Consider the following 21,444-nt stretch of genomic DNA (forward strand, 5'->3'; position numbering starts at 1 on the left):
TAATTTAATCAGCATTTGATTGATAAAAAAATACAAATGTAGTTTCATAAAAATCAGGAACTAACAAATAAGATTTTCTGTTTGTATGGTTTGACGATTTTACACGTTTTCGAATGCTTCTGAGACGACTCTGTACCAAATAAAAATGAAAATAGCTAAAAACACAAATTTACATATCCATAATGAAAGTCCATAAAAAACATGACCAATAAATAATAATACACATGCAGCATTACATAAATGTAAAAGTAGTAAATTTCTATTTGATTTCTAGCTAAACAGGGCCTTTTGTGAAAATCGTCAAATGGCTAAGCTTAATCAATTAAGAAGCGTTATCCTCCATTGCATTGGAATATAATCACAAATTATCGCGCGTGTTATTACGTCGCAGTTTAATTCAAATTACTTGGAGGTGGAAGAAATGTACAGAAGATTTGGCAATATGACGATTTTGCTCATGCTAAAGGGCCCGCGATCATGCAATAATAAATTGTTTGTAGGGAGTCAAAGTTTAACAAATATGTGAAAATTGAAAAAATACCTGGAAAACGGTGACCGTCGCCCAAAGGATATTGTTGAAGTGTTTTCGGTCACATTCGCATCGCGGATGTTGCGACACTATTTCCGGACACGTGCACTCTCTCTCATTTCCGTTATCGTCGACAAACTTGCAAAACTTACCACCGAATAGGTACATGCCGAGAATGCTGTCGGCGCCATTTTGTCGAGTAGAGAGACGTCATCGGCGGCGGCCATTTCGTGTGTGTGTGAGGGTGTGGGAGAATAAAATGAATACATGATGCGTACAACGAAACATGGTTCTAATACTATGGGTTAATAATGTATTAATTTTAATGCAAAGCTTAGAAATATTTGAATCCTTAAAACAATTGTTTCCATTTTGATAAAACCTTCTCGACCTTATATTTATTTCATACTTCGCCGTAAAAAAAAACCTAGTCATATTTTGAAGATATATTTATTGTAATGAAATAAGTGCTAGGGAAACAATCGATTGGCTGAGACAAAGTTAAAAAAATACAAAATGTTCTAGAGAAATCCGGGACGGTTACTAATGAGCTATAATATTAAATTACTATTTACAACTAAGATATTGTATTGATCGGGATAGTTTTTTTATAAATTGCTCAAAAGGTAACTATGTTTACCTAGAATTGAGAATGGAAATCAATAAAATTCTGTATGTGAAAATATGACGGCTAGAAAACGTCACGGTAAGACAGTTTTATTCTTTAGTTAGCACACGATACAAACAATCAACAAGGAAAGGCCCTTGAAATTGAATGAAATCATAATTAATAATATTGATGTTTTGACGCATCTTAACAATTGATGTATAAACATTTTGGATCGACAAATCTATGTGTAATATAATTAACAACTAATTTACTAATTTAATTTACTACCAAGGAAATACATATTAATCTATCTGTATAATTTGCAGATGCATAAGGTCAAATTCGCCCTGAAATATTATGAAGAATTTCAAAATCGATTATCCGAATTAATTCTTTATCTCGTTGTGATTATAATATATATAATCACGGAAATGACCTATTATCAGTAAATCAATCGGATATTCTCACAACCGTTATAAATCAGCTGATTGTATTTATCTGTTGCTAATACTGTCCAACTATTATATAAATTGGCCTTTGTTATATGATAACAAACACAGAACTCTTAATATTTAATTTCCTATCCACAAATCGAAATAAACAAGCTGTCTATTTTTTGACCTAGTGGGTTGTGTTTCATACATTTTTAGTGTCTCTAGTCTCTAGTAAAGGGACCGTGAGATTCATAATTTCACATACATATGACGATCACGTGATTAAGACCAGATGGTGTGAACCATGTGCTTATTACTATAATGCATAAATGGACCTACAGGGGTTGAATACTTATATAGTTTGGGTGATTCAAACGATTTGTAAATAAATACATTTAATATTTTGTATTGCCTGTGCCTCTAGACGCTTAAATATCGGTTCATTAAGTTAGTAAAATATGAAACCAAAAATTTTGTTGTTTTGAATTAATATGTAAATACATATTATTTAAGAAATTAAAAATAAAAACACAGCTTTAAAGATCCGTGAAATAGTGCTTGTAGGATTTTGTAGATAAACCTTTAAAATAATTTATAATGCAAAGGTAAGTAAATCAAAGAACACGATATTGTCAATATTGTATGAACAAAATAAATAATAATAATACATTTTTCGTGGTTTTTGGCGTAAAGGTTATGAAATGTCTTATAGAGTTTAATGTTCTTTAGAAATTGGTATGAAAATAATATACAATGTTTGCATTACGGTAAATCCTAAATTAAGTTTTTAGTCAAATCTGTTGATTCACTTGACGTGTGTATATTACAAAACTTTTTGGAAAGGTGGGATATTCTTATGTATTTTTTTTTTTATTTAAAAAGAAATAGCTGCCATGCGTACTTTTACCGATATAATATTATTCAGGCGGAGAATTATTTTTACAAGACAATAAAATAGTGTTTTTCATAGTGATTTTAAAAACGTCGGAGTACGCGATGCGCCTTTTATTGCAACGAATAACAATTAACGGTCGTTTTAACTTACCATCACGCCATTAGTTGGCAATAAAAAATATGATGCCTTAAGTCATGATGACTTTAATAGATATTTAGTTATGAATAATAATCACTCAGACTAAAAAATAGGAAGTATGTTATTAAATCCCGTATTTGTATATAAATAATAGACATCGAGATGCGTTATGCAAATAAAGTACCTTAGATACGACACACGGAAAAAAATACGAACATTACCTTTATCGTGTCAGATATTTTGTACTAAAACATTATGTGTGTACATGTTCGAATTGATTAGGAAACGTGTTGTATCGGCAGATAACTAACTCAATTTACTGCCTATCAACATTATGAACGCTACGCCACTATCGTGGAATGTTTATTATGGACACTGTCCAATATTCCGATATTGACACGCAGTTTACAAATAGTCATTTGAACCGGCTACTATGCGGGAATTGGTTAATGTATATATTAAGTCTATACTCATTCATTTTGTTTATCTCATCAATAAGCTTTCGTGAACTAAATTCGACAGTTTAATTTATTATGGGATATTGTTTTGTTATATCTGTTTTGATAACATCGAAAAAAACAAATAATAATAATGTTCGAGGCTAATTTTGAAATGAAAACAGTGTAAATAATATAAAGCGAAGATAGACAGAATTGCCATCATTCCAGGAAGATGTTTGCATAAAGGATGCTCAAAATTGTTAAGTATTTAAGGAGAATGTAGGGGATTGCTCGAGAAAAGTGAGAGACAGGTGGCGGCAGTGATAGCATTCGTGTTGAAAACAGTACAATACATTCACGATGAAGGGTAAGTAGATGTATGCTAGATGCGTCAATATTACATTATTGCAGACAATGTTAAAATATCGTTCAAAAGAAGATACGAATATTTTTTGTAAATGCATTTGGAAATAGATTTTTTTGAGCACAATTTGTGTGTTTGTCAAGATGCCGCATGCCAATGTGTTGTACATATTACACTAGAACGAATAAAAAAATGAATAATAATTTTGGTATTTCGGTATCCAGAACTTGTTGCCGCTGATCTTCTTTAGTTGAATTCTTGTAATCAGCTATTCACTGCACTGCGAATTAAGGAACATTTTAGGAACATGAACCTTTCCGACAATAACGGTCATGTTCTACCTTAAATTTGGATGAGCCGAGAGTGATTTCGCCGACGACACACTACGTAATATAGTGATACAGTATGGACGATCTAGAATAATATACTGAAGCAATTCAATGAGCGCCAAGATAGCTTCAATGTTAGAATGGTTTTTATACAATGAGTCGTACATGAAGAATGCATCAAAGCGGGGCATATATACAGAGGGAAATGGACATAACCTGGAAAATTGTTAAAAGTAAGAGAAGAAATCAAAATAATTCATCATGCATAAGAAGAAAAGCATCCAGTAATAAAAAAGTAAATAAATACTCGATTGTTTGGCTCTATTATTTAATATACTTTTTACTGTACCTTACAAATACGCTATAATCCAAAATCTTACAAAACACCTACCTCGAAGGGGATTGTATTGTGGGCAACTCGAGGTATTTTCCGACCGGTTAGTGACATTTGTGTGGAGTTAGCGCGTTAGAGTCACATTGCATTCAGTGTGAGTGGCCTATGTACCGCGGCGTATTATATGGTAGCGTACCAGTTAAGATGAGAGGATGGCGGGGTTATGCATGTCTGCGTGTGGAAGCGTTAGACGTTTGCTGCGAGTGTCAACCCGAGTTACGTACAATGTTTCGTTCGAGTGAGATGTCTGCTTGTGGAGGTGTCTATATATCGCTACGGGCTCCAGGCCCTGTTAGTCAAGCTGCTTATTATTGTAAAGGAATACCTGAAACACCGTCACAATAGCCCACAAGAGGGAATCAAAGTTTTTCCTGTCACATTCGACATCCTCATTGTCGCGTGAGCGATCGCAGAACTTGCACCCGAAGAGGTTCATCCCGAGGATGCTACAATCAGGTCAGACCATCCAACAGTATTAACATGTGGGCACAATATGCACTCGGGAGGCAACACAGGGGACGAGGCGCGGGGTTAGTGGGCTGCACTCGGTCAACTTAACTATTCACTCCACTATGCGAGGTTCCATTGGGGAAACACAAGGAAGGGGTCAACACGACATTACTCTGTTGTCTTAAAGTACAATCATTTACATATATAATAATCTGAAATACATCTTTAAAATCAAATAGCTTTATCATCGGCCACATAAAAATATAATCCAATAATTATTTTAGTCGAAACGTTCGTTGATACTTTTAATTTTGATGTTTAAATAACGCGAATTAGAAATAAATGTTTGTCCTACCTACTTTACGGCTCAATACTTAGACATCTGTAAAAGGGATAAGATTTTGTTATAGTGTTTTGATTATGTAGGTATTATATATGAAAATAATCGTTTTATAATTAAAACGTACGTATTGCCAAACCGAGAGTCGCAAAACAAGAACAAAAAAGCAGATAGAGCAGGTCTCTGTCAGTTTAAGAAAAGAAAAAACAGAAAATCATAGAGAAAATATGCAAGTGGCAGTAGAGTTTACTTGTACGTAGATGATCTCATAAGTTGTAATTATTATTTTCTTCTTATCGAATTTTAAAAACTTCACTCACATATATCGCTATCTTGCAAGAAGGAAGACATTTTGCCGACTAAATATATCGGAACACAATTTAGAAATGATTTATAATTATATCCAATGTTCCGGTCAGGTTGGAAAAAAAAATTGTTTCGAGACCCGAAAAATGGGACGTTTTATAGTGAAGAAAAAAATTCCTCGTCTTCATTAATATTTTGGTAACATTGATAGATATTTCAATTTCGTATGCTTACAGTACTAAAAAATCTACTAAGAAAAAATTCAAAAGGTTATTCAGAAGTACCTATAGTAAAGTAATGTATCTGAAATAGTTATGTAAGAACGGAAGGAACGATATTTATGTTCGTTTTGTATGAGCAAAAGTTTGAATTATAATTTAACAAGGCTGTTTCATAAATAACTTCAAAAAAATAAACTACCCAATGCTTGAATTTTAATTCATAATCTTACGTTATTATTCATTTTTAAACGTAAGTTTGCTTACTGTGAACAAACAGCACAGTTAAAATATATTAATATAAAATGAACAGTGCAAATACAATCACAAAAAATAAAATATATGTGTCCTATACCCAGTAATGTATCAACGTTTTATCTGTATAGACTGCATATTAAAAAAAAAATATTTATATATATATATACTATGTTGGATCAAATTGACAAGAGATTTGAACAACTAATGAAAACATGAAAATGTAATATTTTTATGAGGTTTTCTTAAACAAAAGAAAACGTATTTTTTAAATATGTGAATTGATCAAATTGTAGTGTGATGTTGAATTTTTATACTGGTAACTCGTATTTAGTAAGTGCGTTTAAATATTCTATTATGTGCGGCTAGCATACATTACATCTGTAGTTCATTTTTTGTGGGTTAGTATTTTGAAATTAATATTTTAAAGGGCGCATTTAAATCTTAAAATAAGCCCAAGTTTTGTTTAATTTTGTTTAAATCCGTGGATTACATTGTTTGAGTTTCAAAAACTCTCGGCGTCGTTAACGTAACTTTATTGTGTTAAAAGTTAAAAATATTTTCATGTGTTTTGTCGGCATACGTTCGGCGTGTTTTATTCCCCTATGTCAGGTTTGATAGCGATATTTGGTGGCCCGTATTTCGAACCTGCATATTGACCTCAGTTTAACTTAGTTATCACTGTAGGCTAATTGTAATTAGAGTGGGTGGACTGGTACTCATTAACGATGATTGATATTTTGGCAGAAGCCGCGCATTCCGTGAAGCGAGAGTAATTCTGTGTACAGTTGAATGCGTTTTGTTCCACTGACATTTTGACGTCACATCCTATGTTTCGATTAACTTACAAAGTCTTTGGAAACTTCGAAGAACCTTAGAAACCCAGGTCTATCTTAAAAATACAGTAAGCCGAAGTATGTTTTAGGAGCAGATATCGTCAAACGTATTTCTTCTTTTTTTTCCACATCCGTTCCTAAGTGGAGCATGTGGACATCACCAGACGCTTCCGGAGATCCTATCGCCAGCCAGCACTCTCGGCTCCTCCCACGTCAATCCCGCGTCTCTTGGTTTCACCGAATAAAGCCGAAAGATCGTCATCAACGGTCTTCCAGGACGGCGGGAACCCGCAAATGTGAAGAAGAGGCAACTTGGATTAAGGCTTCCTGAGGCATTTAACCCCAAACGTATTAAATGCATCGCATTAAAAAAATGCCTCAAAAATATCATTTTTATATTGTTAACAGATTTCATTGTAAAAATACTCGTATAAAAAAGTACCATATAATTATGATTTTTATTTCATGGTGTCAAGTATGACTACTATTTTTTGAAGTTAGAAGCATGAAATCATTTATTTAAATTTTGTTTGAATTTAAGAAATACTGATTTGCCCTTCATTCCATTAAATATTTTAGTAGATAGTTTAAAACCTTTGGCGAAAGTTTATTTAAAAAAAAAAAAACAATAAAAAAATGATTTCTCAATCTCTGGTATGGCTAAAAATTCAAGTAAAAAAAACAAGATTTTGATTTCGTGCAAAATATGTATTTCAAAAGAATGACCGTGGAAAATATACTTATGTACATAATGTAACTGGTCACAGTTTCAAAAGAAACCTATTGAACGAAGTATTCAACTAAATCCATAAATAATAAATAAAACATTATTTTAACTGTGCAAATATTGTTATTTCTACAACCATTCATTAAATTGGTAAAAACAGCGATATTCAGGCAATAAATTTAATCATATATTAAAATAATGTAGGTATTTATTAGAGACTTTACAAATTTTTATTGTTGTGAACTGAATTCAAAACTTAGTTGAAATTAATTTAAATAAATAATGTAAAAATAATTCTTATATTTATATTTTGAATCTTAACGATACATCTTTGGACCTAAAATATAAAAATATTCATTCCTTATTCATACAAGCATACCCCATTAAAATTCAGTGAACTTTAGTCGTAATTTTCACAAAGTTAAATTACTAATGTTAAAGTGCTTATATTTATATAATTTGACTTATCTTATGCATAAATTTATGTTCATTTTACGAACCAACATAAAAACTTTTAAAAGCTTTGTATTTAAACTCAAAAGAAACTGCGTTCTGTTTTATGCTTTTAATAATCAATTTAATTCCTTTTTTAAAAAGTTCTGTTTACATGATGGTGATTGAGGAAAAATCTTAAAATGGACTAAACACAAGCATCTTATTATTGTTTAAAGATTAAAGGTTTTATCATGAATCCCCTCAATCGCGCTCATGCGAACTTTCTCCAAATAGTAGAAGTTTTTTTTAAATAAGAATAGTACAAATGTATTTATTAGGTGTTATCTACAGGAAAAATATAACAATAGTTGTAAATTAAAAAGTAAACAATACCATATGCCTATATTGAGATTTTCGACCATTTTCAACGAGCCAATGACTGTTCTAGAAAACGGAAATCGAAATTCAGTGGCAGAGCGTGTAGCGAACCCTGAAACCATGATTTGAAGTTCGCATTTGTTGTGAGACACAACTCGTCATCTAGTCTAGTAATTGAGTCATATTTTCCGTGAAGAAAATTAAAATAAATGAAATTCCTACAAAGTTAGAAATTAAAATACTAACCTGAAGATGAATATGAAGAGAACAAGAAGTGAAAAGAAGATGGCAACATTGTCCATCGTTCGCAGCATTACAAATAGTTGTCTTCTCAGGTTGGGCATAAAACGAACCAATTTCAAGATCCTCAAGAGACGAAAGGTCCTCAAAACTGATAAACCAGAACTTCCCTGCTGTTCTCTTTCACCAAGAAAAGTCTGCGTAAGCTCAAAAGCACTGGTGATCAACAAAACATATTAGTAAATTTCGAATCGATAACGAAGCTTGTTAAAGATAAATAAGATAAATAGAGTGGCGACTTTATTTTTGAAATCGATGTTTTTAACTTTATTTAAACTACTATTTCTAAAAGATAAATTTTATAGTTTGCAAAAAACTAAGCTGCCTTTGGTAACAAAAAAAAAAATTGGGCATAGGTACTGACATCCGCAGAAATTGCTAAAAGCTTTAAAAGTTTTAAGAAATCAATATATATCATGTCCATCATAAGTATTTCATATTTCCACTTAGAAGCAAACACGAACAGTTTATTTTGTAGGATACACAAAATATGCCACAATACAACAAAATTATTAAATTTTAATAATCTGTGCACTTCACTCAAAACAAATTTAATAATGTGTGTGTGACACTAATTACAATGGTTATAATTTGTAATAAATTTTGACGTAGGTCAATATCGTAGGATAGTTTGATTTTAATTAAAACCAGAATAAACGTCAAACAAATAAAAAAAGGTCAAAAATAAATCTTACCTTAAAACTACAATGATTCCGTCAAAAACATTAAAACCATTTGCTATATATCCAAAAGGTCCTTCTGCTATTACTTTGAGTAACATTTCAACAGCAAATATTGCGGAAAATACGACATTGCTTATTTCAACAATGACCGTGAGTTCTTCTGGCTGATTGTGATACTCAATTCCCATGGAGAGAGTGTTTATCAAAATTGCCAACAAGATTCCTTGCTGAAAATACTTATGTTCGACTAGTTTCTTAACCCATTTCCTTGAGAATCCTAAAACTGCTCTCAAACATCTGTACGTTCTAATCACTGCTCTCATAAATCCAGATCGTGTTTTCTTTTCTTTCTTTTGAACGAATCCTATTTCAAATTGTTGCATGTCTCCGCAACATGAGAAATCTTCATCTAGGAGTAACTGGTTTGGCGGAGATAGCCGTGGAGTATCACAGGGGATGATATTAGGCCCTGGTAAAGCGGTACTGTTTCTTTTGGTTATTCCTTTGGTCAGGGAATCAAAAAAGAAGTCTAAAGCAACTTGTCCTGTCGGTAGAGCTGCAGACAGAGCTCCAGATAGAGCGAGAAGCTCCTGACATGTCATAGCAGCATCACCCAGACCACCCAGATCTGAATTAGGTGCTGGAAGGTTTGCATTCGGTTGCCAAATGTTCCCATCACCTACAAATTCAAGTTTACTACATTAAGTTTACATCTTATTAAGTTTGCAGCTCAACTGTCTATTTCTTTCATTGCCGATGTACAAGATGGCGATTAAGAAACAAAATATTTAGTTGCAAGACGATAGTTAAAATATAATGTAACGATTCGAGACAGAAAACTTTTTATATGAAGAATTTGAGAAAATGTGAAATATTCAAATCATCAAACGTAGAACGTAGACGTAAAACACTACATTGGTACATTGATGACAGCGTATGTCGATTCTTAAAATTCAATTTTATAAAGATTAGTTTTAATCTTCACCATCTCCCTGTTGGCACTCAGTGGTGCACAGAGTACTGAATCATACACCAACTGCAGTGTATTACCTGTTAAATAACGATAAGTTAATCAGTTTTACCCTTCAGGTGTCAGTCCAGGAACAATGAAATATTCCAGTGTAAAACCATATTATAAATAAATATTTTATGTTAGCCTCAAGTACGAATGTGCCAACTACTATCACAGAGCAGACTTCTTTATTTTCCTTTGCAGGATTTTTGTCTGAGAGTAGCAATCGAGTCAAAAACATTGAATTTCACGTCAGCCATCTTGGGAATCTAAATCTCACCAGAAGCTTTTTGTGTATGGTAGGCAAACGCGCTGATCATTAGACCACGAGGCTGATTTTTAGATATCCAAATTAAAAATAATGGTTAATATTTTGAGTATTGCCGCCGAGGGAAAACATTTTTGAGAAGGGAATATGGAAGTCTAGGCATTTACAGGGGTTATGACCGGTCTTGGCTGGTTTAAGTGGCCGCTTTACATACTGTGGAACATTCAACATTCTGCCTATGTTTAAAAATCCACATTTACTCAACTCTTCGAACTATTGACTTTTGTGAAGTAAAATACCTGAAACCTTTATTATTTGGGTAAGATTCATCCGGCTGAACCATTTCACATACTAGGCAACGCCTGAAAACAATTTAACAATAAACATTGGCAGAATGGTAAATGTTACACAGTGTGTAAAGTGGTCACTTAAACCAGCCAATGATAGGCCACGAACCCTGTAAATGTCGAGATTTCCATATTCCCTTCTCAGAAATGTGTTCCACTCTGTTGCAATAAATTTAGATAAAAATAATTATGTTTATTGTTTTTCGTTGTCGCTTACCAGTCTGTGTCATCTTTTCGCTGGAGCAGACGTTCCTCTCTCCGGCGGCGGGGGGCAGCGAGGGTCCGCTCGAGCTGACTCCGCCACCCCCGCCACTTCCGATGCTCCCACAGTCCGCCCCGTGTAGCACCACCACGTCGCTAAACATCACAGAAGAGCGCCGCCGCCCCAGCGAAGGGGGGGATAGCAGTGCTAGACCGGATGTATTCTAGATCGGATGTAACAATATTTTTATTTTTATTTTTTACAATACATTTTGTATTTTGAAATCGTTGTAGACTAATAAATACTGGAAACTTAACCCACTTACGATTTTCTTTTTATTAGATACCTTTCAATCTGTCCTGTGGCGCTTATTTACGATTTGGATAATTTATTCATTTCAAGTTCACATACTCGAACTTATTATGGCTTTTTAGGCTGTGCCCGTGCATCTTTTCTAAATCCTCATCTTTTAGAAAATGTGCAGAATGGTTGGTGATTTTTAAACATGGTTTTCCAGAGCAATACCGCGAAAATTAATTGGATCATTTTTTATGATGTACTTTTAAAAACATCTTAATATTTTTTTTGGAAAAGAGCATTTTTTCACTTATAAAAATTAAGGGTAAAAACGAATTTGATCAACGAAACGATACCCACCAGACGCGGACTAGGGAAGCGGTTGGGTATGGAAGGGGTAGTGGTTCGTGGAAGGGAGGCTGGTCCGAGAAAAAAAAACTCCCAATTTCATTGAAAAAATAGTTTTAAAAAAAAATTGGATTTAAAAAAAGTTTATCATGAGCACCCACATATGAGTACATGCTGGCATTGTACATAAGTAAAAATCTACACAATAATAATAAAAAAGTTTTCTAATCAATTTAATCATCTAGTACCAATGAGAAGATGAATTATAATTAACTTAAAGGGAAAATATTCTTACATCATCGGGTACACATATGGAGGCTGCTCTTAGTAAAGGTCTAGGAGACGGGGGCTCCTCTAAGCCCTCGCTCTCGATCGGCTGACATAACTGGAATTAAAACAAACGTTAAAGTTCAACATCGCTTGTTTGATCAAAGTTCAACTTGACCTCTAGTATGTAATAAGCTTTCGTGGTAAAGGGGGCTCTTGAAAGCTGCTGGAGTAGAATCCAGAACTTGTTTAATATTGATGACTTTTTATGTTTAAATGGAGAAAAGTGCTTCTAACTAATTTACAAAGTAATAAAAATTACAGATTTTCCAGAGCGTTTTTCACGTGTCGTAATAATATTTTTTCGTCTCTTGATGTGTCGTCATTTGACATTTCTAATCTGAAACGTCAGTTAAATAAACATATTATGATACGCCAGCCGAAAAAAATGTCCTGGTATTATTTTTAAACTTTATACAGAGAAAGTCTATCTCTCGTAGAATTAGATTTTACATTTTATATTGCTTTTAAATAACATCCTATGCATCTGAAATATCAAAACTTGACTTATTTTGCTTTGTTAGTAAATAATATCTAAATAACTAATATACGTATTTAATTACATCAAATTTCTAAATGATGAGTGTATATTAAAAAAAATATTTTAAATATCTTAAGGTTTTCTATTTATTCAGGTAACTTATTATACAATTTTAAATCTATGTACGTTTAAACTAGTACGAAAAAATAATATGATAAAACTGTACAAAACTCCGATTAAACCAATCCTGACATATGCCTCAGAAACCTGGGTTGTGACAAAGAATATTGAGAACACCATCGCAGCTTTCAAAAGAAGAATCCTCAGAGTTATCGATGGCCCTGTGAGAGAAAACAACCATTGACGTCGTCGCTACAATAGAGAGCTATACGATATGTACCGAGCGCCTGATGTAATCAACTCCATCAAGGTGGGACGCTTGAGGTGGCTAGCCATATAATTAGAATGGATGACGAATACCCTATAAAACGCCTTACTCTCTCTGTGCCACAAGGACGGCGAAGACCAGGAAGGCCCGAAATGCGATGGATGGACTGCATCGGCGCAAATATGACAATGTTAGAAGTGAAAAACTGGAGAGGAAAGGCAGCAGACCGGCACGAGTGACAGAGACTCTTGGATTCAGTCAAGGCCCATCCACGGCTGTCGAGCTTATGCGGATGATGAAATCCATGTACTACGAGTTTTTCTTCTCATTGATAATCTTATCTTGTTTGTTATCCCCGGATTCATACGTACATGTACTTCAAATATTGGTTAACTTGTAAAACTTAGTATATTTATGTAAGAACAAACGTACACTGTTGTCGTATGTTGTGTTGAGGTCTGGTCTATCGTGATAGAGAGTTAAGGCATGATAACACTGTTGTATCGTGTTGCGGAGTGCTGAGTTGTTTTGAGGCCTCTTCCGTCGTTTTTATTGTTCATTCATCGTGTTTTATTAGCTCGCTTAATGTGCTTGCATAGCTGTGAACGGTGACTCAATGCGTTGAGACGTTTCTAGAAACACATTGTTATGGTGTGTTGTGAGTTGCGACGCGCCATAACAGACCACACTAGCGCAGAGTAATTCTAATCATATAAAATACATAGAAGTGGTATGCGCCAGGTAGCTCCCAACACACCACTTCACAACACGACATAACAATTTAACCCTGTCTTAAGGTTTTTGTAATCGTCACATCAAAGGAATACACGTCATTAACATAATATGTTCACAAAATATTGCGTTAGGAAAAGAGGGCGAATTTATCTAGGGTAAACGATATAGTGATCGGACACTTAAGGCATGCTTGAACAGAATGGATATTTCATTTGACGATTAAAAAGGCTTCATAATCTCAAAGAAAACAATATATTTGGTTTTAAACAAAGTTTGTTACGAATCACGATAATGCAGTTATTGATGAAAAATATGGGAAAGCAGTTTTACCTGAATTATTTTTTATTAGTATTTTTTGCTTCGTGAGATAAAACGAAATAATTTGTATGCTTAAGGATACGTTGCCAAAAAACTGTTAAAAACCCTTAAATATATATTGGAGTGAAACCGGAAAATCTTTTGAAGATATTAATAAACAAGTAATTTTCAGATTTTTAATCCACCAACGAAATGTACTAAGCTGAAAATTATGAACGCATTCCAATTTCACGTTTATTTTGGCTAGCGAAACTGTTAGGAAGAAAATAACCCCATTGCGGCCATTGAAAAATATTTGTATTGCGGTAGTTAAATTTCACGACCTGGTTAGTGCGACAAATTGCATGGTGAAATGTTTTAAAGGTGTATTACGGTTTTTATTTCACCCGTTTCAACAAATTAAAAGAGTTAAGAGACACGGCGCACATTTAATTTAAAACATGCATTTTGAATTATAATAAATCAATTTTGTAAAATAAAAAATCTTCATCTTTGTTATCTAATTTTAATTCGTTTCCTTCCCGAGTAGCGTAAAGAACACATTTCTGTGTGCTGAATAGAACTAGAATTCTACACAAGTGTGTTTTTTCTACTCTGGTAGAAATCCGCAAAAAGGAAATCTGGTGAAAATAAATTAGCCCACGGTTAGCGTATTTGCCTATTTTTATTTTATTTATTTAAATCTTGAAATAATGCACACATAAATATACCCTTATGTGTGCTATAATAATATATTGAGAAATTTTTAAATTCTCTATGTCTACACTTTATGTTTTAGTCCTGTTTTTTTACTATCTTTAACATGAGTTTTTCCCTATTCAATAATATGTCTTTATTGCCCTTTAAAAAAATGAATTTTGTGACATCGCGTTTCTTCTAAATAGGAGTCTGATCATTACTTTTCCTCAGATATCGTGATTATGTTCAAGTTGACTTTCAATATTTTTTTTCCAAAATACTGTGTTTTTTATAATTTTTTACACAAATATATAATATTGTAAAGTTTTCTTGACTTAAATTTGGTAAAATTTGTAATTAATTTCAATTTGACTTTACCTTTGTGTACCTATTTTAAAAAAATCGTAAAGCTTTGTTTTGTAATTTAATTTGTTTGATATTTGTTTTGATAAATGTATGCCGCGTCATGCTGCTTCGGTAGTTAATGCGTGGTTCAATAATGTGTTGTAAATAACTTTGCATGCATCTTATCAACAAATATTCATTTCTTTTTTTTTTGCAATTTTTTTCGTTACCATAATAGTGTTTTTATAAAATATATACTTATAAGTTTGGAATCGAAAATGACGTAAACACTAATTTTAGAAACATATATTATGGTTTTTCACTACGATTTTTCGTAGTTCCCGAACTTCTGCATGAAGCATTAAACTAATTATTTGACATACTTTCACGTACATGAAGGGGTCATATTTTATTGATCGATGACCCACATACGTGCAATGATTTTACCTGAGAGCAACGACCGATGAAGCAAGTCATCATTTTATATTCGATCTAATACATTGTATTCAGCAATACTAACAGTATTGTACATAAAACAACCGTCTACATAAGAGCAACGTCCTGCAGAACATTTAGTAAGTACTTCATTACACCCTTCGTTTCTTCAATAGAGACATGAAGAACAAAATAACGTGGCCAATAAAGAGACCACAGAGCGTGGAAACGTCCAGTCAGCCCAAGCAAGTCAGTCCAAAGAGTCAGCCCAACCAAGTCAGCTCAACACAGTCACTCAGTTCCAGCATGTAGTCCAAGTGTAATAACTTCAACTCATCAACTTGATTACTTTCGTGCTCTTTTCAAGTTCCGTTTATTTATTCGCCCTACAATAAATACACCTTGGAACACCAACGTCGTGTTTTCTGTCAATATCCAACTGGGGTAGGAGCTTTAACCCTCACCAAAATCCTACATACATATTGAGCCTTACTTATAAACCTGGTATGCCTAGGCAAAACATTCTACCAAGTCAATACGTAAAGCTCTACATGTTAACGGAAGGGCTAGCTGTTTCTTAATATTGCATTAAATATGGCAAAAAGACACAGCAATAGAATAAAGCTGTTACCCGCCCCGCGACTTTGCTCGCTTGGTAATGAAAAAGCTTATAAATTAGTTTTGTCGTTTATAAGAATTTTCCAGGTAGAATGATATATTTTTTCGGGACAAAAAGCAGTCTGTATCAATTTGCAGTTCTCCAAATATCGCTATTCTGTTTTAATAATAATTAAATTTTCAATTACGAGTTCATTTTCCCACTAAGAATTCCCAAAAGAATTTTTTTTTCATGATGAAAAGTAGCTTATAAAACTTTTTTCTTCTCTAGCTATAATTATGCTAAAAATCACGTTCATCGGTTGCTCCGTTGCGACGTGAAGGAAACACAAACGAATAGTCAAAAATACTTAAGCAATAATTTCATAACTCAACCTGTTTTTTTTTTAGTTTTGATATATTATTGACAGGCTTAACTTTCGGCTTTGCTCACGCGGTATTAGGAAGAAATTACAAAGTATACATCAGCAAAGAGACAGACTAGATACTCACTTGAGTCTTTTGGTGTGACCAAACAGATTGAGATCAGTTTAAAAACGCTAGTTTGAGTTATGTTGAATGAATTAATGCGACCGCCATGGGAGAAGCATGGTTTTTCCACGAGCACCTTCGCAACCTTTGATGTTTGCACTATGTTTATAGTTATGGCAAAACTGAGCTTAAGAGCAAACTGTAATAACCTTTTGAATAAGAACGGGAGGTCAGTGGGGATTATTGGAATTTGAGGTATAATAACAAACATGTCTTTTCATGTCCTTGACAGAATACTTGCTCTAATTGTGTTTCATTCCAAATATGAGACGCGAATCCTCATGCCATTATATAACCTCGATGCATCTGAGTTTTGCATAAGCATTGCCGGTACGCCAAATTTCAATTGGAGCTTATGTGAGGGTACACCTGGCATCTGGTACGAACATCAAATGTTAAGGATCTGGGTGTTAGATTTGTGAGTACCCTGACATTCATGAACACATAGAGACAATCAGTGGTAATGCATTGAAGATGTTGGGATTCGTTCTGCGTACTGCCAGGGTTTTTGAAAATACCCGCGTACTGAGAACTCTTTACAACTCCTTGGTGCGAAGTAGACTCAAGAGTGGCTCAATGTTTGGGGGGCACATGAACTGAAGTACTCTCTTATTATAATCCAAAAGAAGTTTCTGAGATATCTCTACATGAGAGAGTGCGGGTATTATCCTTGGCTCTACCCGACCGAGTTTCTCCAGGGTATGCTTGGCTACAACAGTTAAGAGACTAGAAGGAATCTGTATTTGACTTCACATTTTTATCCATTGTTGCGCGGTATTGTCAATAATCCTGAGATTATGATGAGCATTGGTTTGTATGTTCCCGATAATTACCTAAGACAGCGTCAGCATAGATTGTTTCATATTCCGATATACAAGACCAACTTGCCGATGGTTATACTTGTTGAAAGAGCTACCGCTATGCTAAACAACATCGCTCTGGATACTAATTTGTTCCATGTAGGGGTTTTCCGGAGCAGGATTCTCCTACCACTTTGACATAAATCTCTTTCACGTATTTTTTTTTTAATAATATGTACGTATTAAATGTATGTTTGTAATGTATATGTTATATTTAAACAAATGAATTGAATTGAATTGAACTCTAGTGAATCCAAAAATTCTACAGGGTATGAAGTGCTCTGTTTTTCGTCCTTGACTATTTCTACTGACAAATACTCCGCAATTTCTCCATAAACATATTTTAAAATATCTGTTTTACCATTGTTGACAACATAATTTTTGGATACAAGAATCGCTTTTTGACATAAATATCGATTGTTATTCATATTTCTCTGTAGTAGTTCCGAGTAAATTCTAGCAACTAATGCCGCGCCACTCTGCATCAAATTACCAAAATCTCTTGTTAATGAAACACTCGGCTCTGTTTCCAACCGTCCATCTCTTATTTTTAACCAAGTATCAGCACATAGAGTTAATAATAGTCCAGAAGGAGCGTAGAATCATATTTGAATACATCGGACTGTGTCGAATAATCCCCCCATTTTACCCCACTTTTGCCGCGCGCATGTGTGAAGTCGCCCTGTAATGTTGCCAGATTGCGAAAAATAAAATCAGTCTCGAAACGTTGTCCACCCAAATGTTGCTTTAATTTAGGAAACAAGTGGAAGTCACTCGGTGCAAGATCAGGGCTGTAGGAGCCTGTTCAACGAGATCCCAGCCTAAATTTTCGATCAAATCCTTGGTTTGGCGAGAAACGTGAGGGCGCGCATTGTCGTGGTGCAGTCTATCGTCAGTCTTCCTCTCCGGCGATTTTGGATGGCTCTTCTGAGTTTTTTCAAGGTCTCGGAATAATTTTCCGAAATTATTGTGGTCCCTCAAGTCATAAACTCAACAAGCAGGACGGTCACCAAATTCCTCCACGGACTGGCGGCGGACTTCTTTGAAGCTGGATTCCAAAAGTGGATTGGTCGTCGACAAAAATACGTTGAAAAATCTGGTAATTATGTTGAAAAATAGTTAAGAAATTAAGCTTTCCAATGATGTATTTTTCAGTTCAAATAAAAAATGCCTTAAACCTGAAAAAAATTGAGAACCTTATTTTTTACACAACCCTCGTATATACGAAAAACCTGCTAACGAATTGCGTGCTTGCAATTCAGCAGCACTTTTATTTTATGATTATTTTCGTAAATATTTTTGAAAATAAATATTAAAAAATTGAATCTTTCTAAATGTCCCTACAGAATGTAACAGAAAATATAATTTTAAAATGAATTTAGCAAAAAATAAAACATATAACTCTCTTTTTCTCGAATTTTCTGGCAGACATTTGAACATTGTGAGCTTACGATAAGACAAAGTGGAGTATTTTTTACCGTCAAATTATAATTTATTACGGTCAAAGAGGTCGTGTACGTATTGGGGTGATTTTTTATATTCGAATGTTGGCAAGTTAAGACATACTGTCATAGACCTACTCATACCTTAGTGTTTTTTTTTAATAACGTTATACGTACCTTATTACTATGTTTTAAAAATAAATAAATTTAGTAAAATAAATAATTTTGCCGAATTATTTTGTTTTAACATAGGCTAGACCTAGAATTCCATGAAAATTTAGCTGTAAATAAACTTCAACATCATCATCAAACCTTTTTCCGCACCCAGTGGTGCACAGAGCACGACACTGTTGAATCAAATACGATCGAGAAGATAATGCGATTAGTCTTACGCTTCAGCTGCGCTAGTCCAGGGACATTTAAATACTTCTTATAAAACCATCAAAAATGAATATTTGATGTCAACTTTCCTGGAGATAGAATCAGGAATTTCAAGCATGGAAGGTGAATGCGCCAACCACTATTCGACGAGGTGGACATTTCTCCAATCAATTTACTTTTTCGAGTCAAAAACATTCGTCAAGATTCTAGTTCTATTTCACACACAAGACTGTATTCTTTATCCGCCTGGAATCAGAAAAATAAATGAAACTGGACTCTTTAATTAAGATTTTCGAATTCTTTTTTTCTGAATTTCTTTTCAAATTTCCACGTGCGTTATATCTCTTAACCCTAAAGACTCGCAAGGCCCGCAGAATGAGTTCCGGCCGAAAAAGAGAGCTGAAATGAGTTTGAATATTAAATTGCGTTCAATTTTCGCTCTCTGTAAAATATTTAAGCGGCAAAAGGCAAAATATCTAATAAGACGAGAACGTCAGGTGAAACAAGGTAGATACACACATTGCCGATGCGATTCAGGTAACCAAATAAAGGTATTAAATTTGTAAACAATCGCAAATAAAATAGGTAATAGTAATGGTGGTATAATTTATTCAAAAATGTTTTTAAAATAAATTATATTTCAAGCACTAACTTTGTTTTTAACCGCTTATTTTTTATTTTTTCTACCAACCGGTTTCAAATTCCACCCTATTTTATTTTGTCAGTGATTACTAAATATTACATCGAACATATAGAGCTAATACATCAAGTTTTTTTGATATGTTGTTCATCTAAAGACAAAGATGGAAAGTGCGAAATGAGATGGGTACGATCTTTAAAACTAGACAGGAGTGGACTTAAGAAAATATTGTTAATTTTTTTTTTAAAATTATTATTGTGAATCGCTTTTTAATTTTCTAAGATTTCGAAGTTTTCTAATTTAAATGTTTAATTTTTAACACGAAGAACTTTTAATCCTGTGTCTTTAATAAACTTATGATTACTTTTTATGAGATGGTTTGCGAATTCAGAAAAATTATTGTCATGGTCGATAGAAAAAATTAAAATTATTGGTCAAAAACAAAGTTGTTTTATATTTAATGAATAACCACACAGTTAGTGCTTAAAATAAAAAAAATATTTAAAAAAATAATTTTCCAATGATTCTGCTGGCTAATTTTTACAAAATGTATTTTTTGTTGCATACTTGAATATATTTTTATTGCATCATAGAAGGCGATTTTTTTTTCAGTGATGAATTATAGCACAAAGTATGCAATACAGCCTTGGAATAAAACACCTATTTTGATAAGCGAACTCAAAACCGAACTTCCCTGCGAGGCAAGCATCATAGGTATACCAAGAAGGTCGCTGAAAAAGTTTTACAGAAAAAAATATTCGAATAGGTACTCGCAAAAGGCGTTACCCACTTAGCCTAGAAAAAAAGCAAAGATATTGCCTCTACTGGCAATGGTTACATAATTTGATAATTCATTAAATACAAAAAAAACGGTTTGTGGCAATTTGGAGTTTTGAGACAAACGAATTGACATAACACGACATGACTTTAGCTCGGAGGCACCCATCCTTCATTGCACCGAAAATGTTTTATATTTTGGACGAACGTATCATGCTTTCAAGATTAAAATATATTTTTAAGAGATGGATTTAGAACTGGGTTTTTCTTGTGAGGAGGTATTTAAGTTAGAAACTCTTTAATGATTTTTAAATTATTTGATTTGGTTGTTTCATAAAAATCAAATGTTTGTTTTTGTTGGTTTTTTTTTCTCAATGATGTGAGAGATGTTATTTTTTAATAATGTTCTTGTTTTGCATATTTTTATTGTTAAGGTATTTTAATTGTCCCATCTCAAGAAAAGACTTTAGTCCCATGAAGTTGGGACTTGTGTCCTAATAAACGTAAATAAAATAAAATTGTGAAAAAATAAATTAGAGAATGTGTAAGTATTGCCGACGCGCACGTACGCTCGCACCAGAACGGTGCCGGGCGGCCACTTAGTTTACAAAAAACCACCATCCAACTACTACTCTAGTTCCTGGCCCCGGGTCATAAATCTAGGACCTGAACGGCGCGTCGCTAGCGTCAGTAGGACCCAGTGATTCATGATGGGACGAATACAAGGACAGTACGCCGGGCTATGACCTTTCCTTTCGGTTTTTTAGCCCTGAAAGAGGAGAACTCCCGTTTTTAGGGAAAGGTATGAGTCAGGTGCTGTCGAGCAGACGCGGCTGTTTCTTTTAAAGGGCGATCGCCCGAACCTGCTTTAGCTTGGAGACTTGCGGCGCAGGAGCCTTATGCTGGAAAGATGTGATATTTTGTCACCCACTCGACAATAGTCAATTGGGCAT

General features: G+C 33.8%; 1 protein-coding gene across 2 annotated transcripts in view; it reads right to left on the bottom strand.

Moving 5' to 3' along the window:
* Window positions 1-21,444, bottom strand: part of LOC148278536 (voltage-dependent T-type calcium channel subunit alpha-1G-like) — a 151,181-nt gene that overhangs the window by 21,869 nt on the left and 107,868 nt on the right. The window contains exons 10-14 of one of the 2 annotated variants that reach the window (XM_088231265.1): window positions 11,831-11,920; window positions 10,906-11,113; window positions 9,074-9,740; window positions 8,325-8,534; window positions 4,459-4,579 (exon numbers count right to left, since the gene is read on the bottom strand). In XM_088231265.1, coding sequence (XP_088087391.1) covers window positions 4,459-4,579; window positions 8,325-8,534; window positions 9,074-9,740; window positions 10,906-11,113; window positions 11,831-11,920 — 1,296 coding nt within the window. Of the gene's footprint in view, window positions 1-541; window positions 796-4,458; window positions 4,580-8,324; window positions 8,535-9,073; window positions 9,741-10,905; window positions 11,114-11,830; window positions 11,921-21,444 lie in introns of those variants that run through there. The other variant, XM_088231266.1, reaches the window with a different exon arrangement.

This window comes from Micrasema longulum, unplaced genomic scaffold, assembly GCF_059751315.1.
Source record: "Micrasema longulum isolate JH-2025_06_02 unplaced genomic scaffold, ASM5975131v1 h1tg000864l, whole genome shotgun sequence".
Classification (NCBI taxonomy): Eukaryota; Metazoa; Arthropoda; class Insecta; order Trichoptera; family Brachycentridae; genus Micrasema; species Micrasema longulum.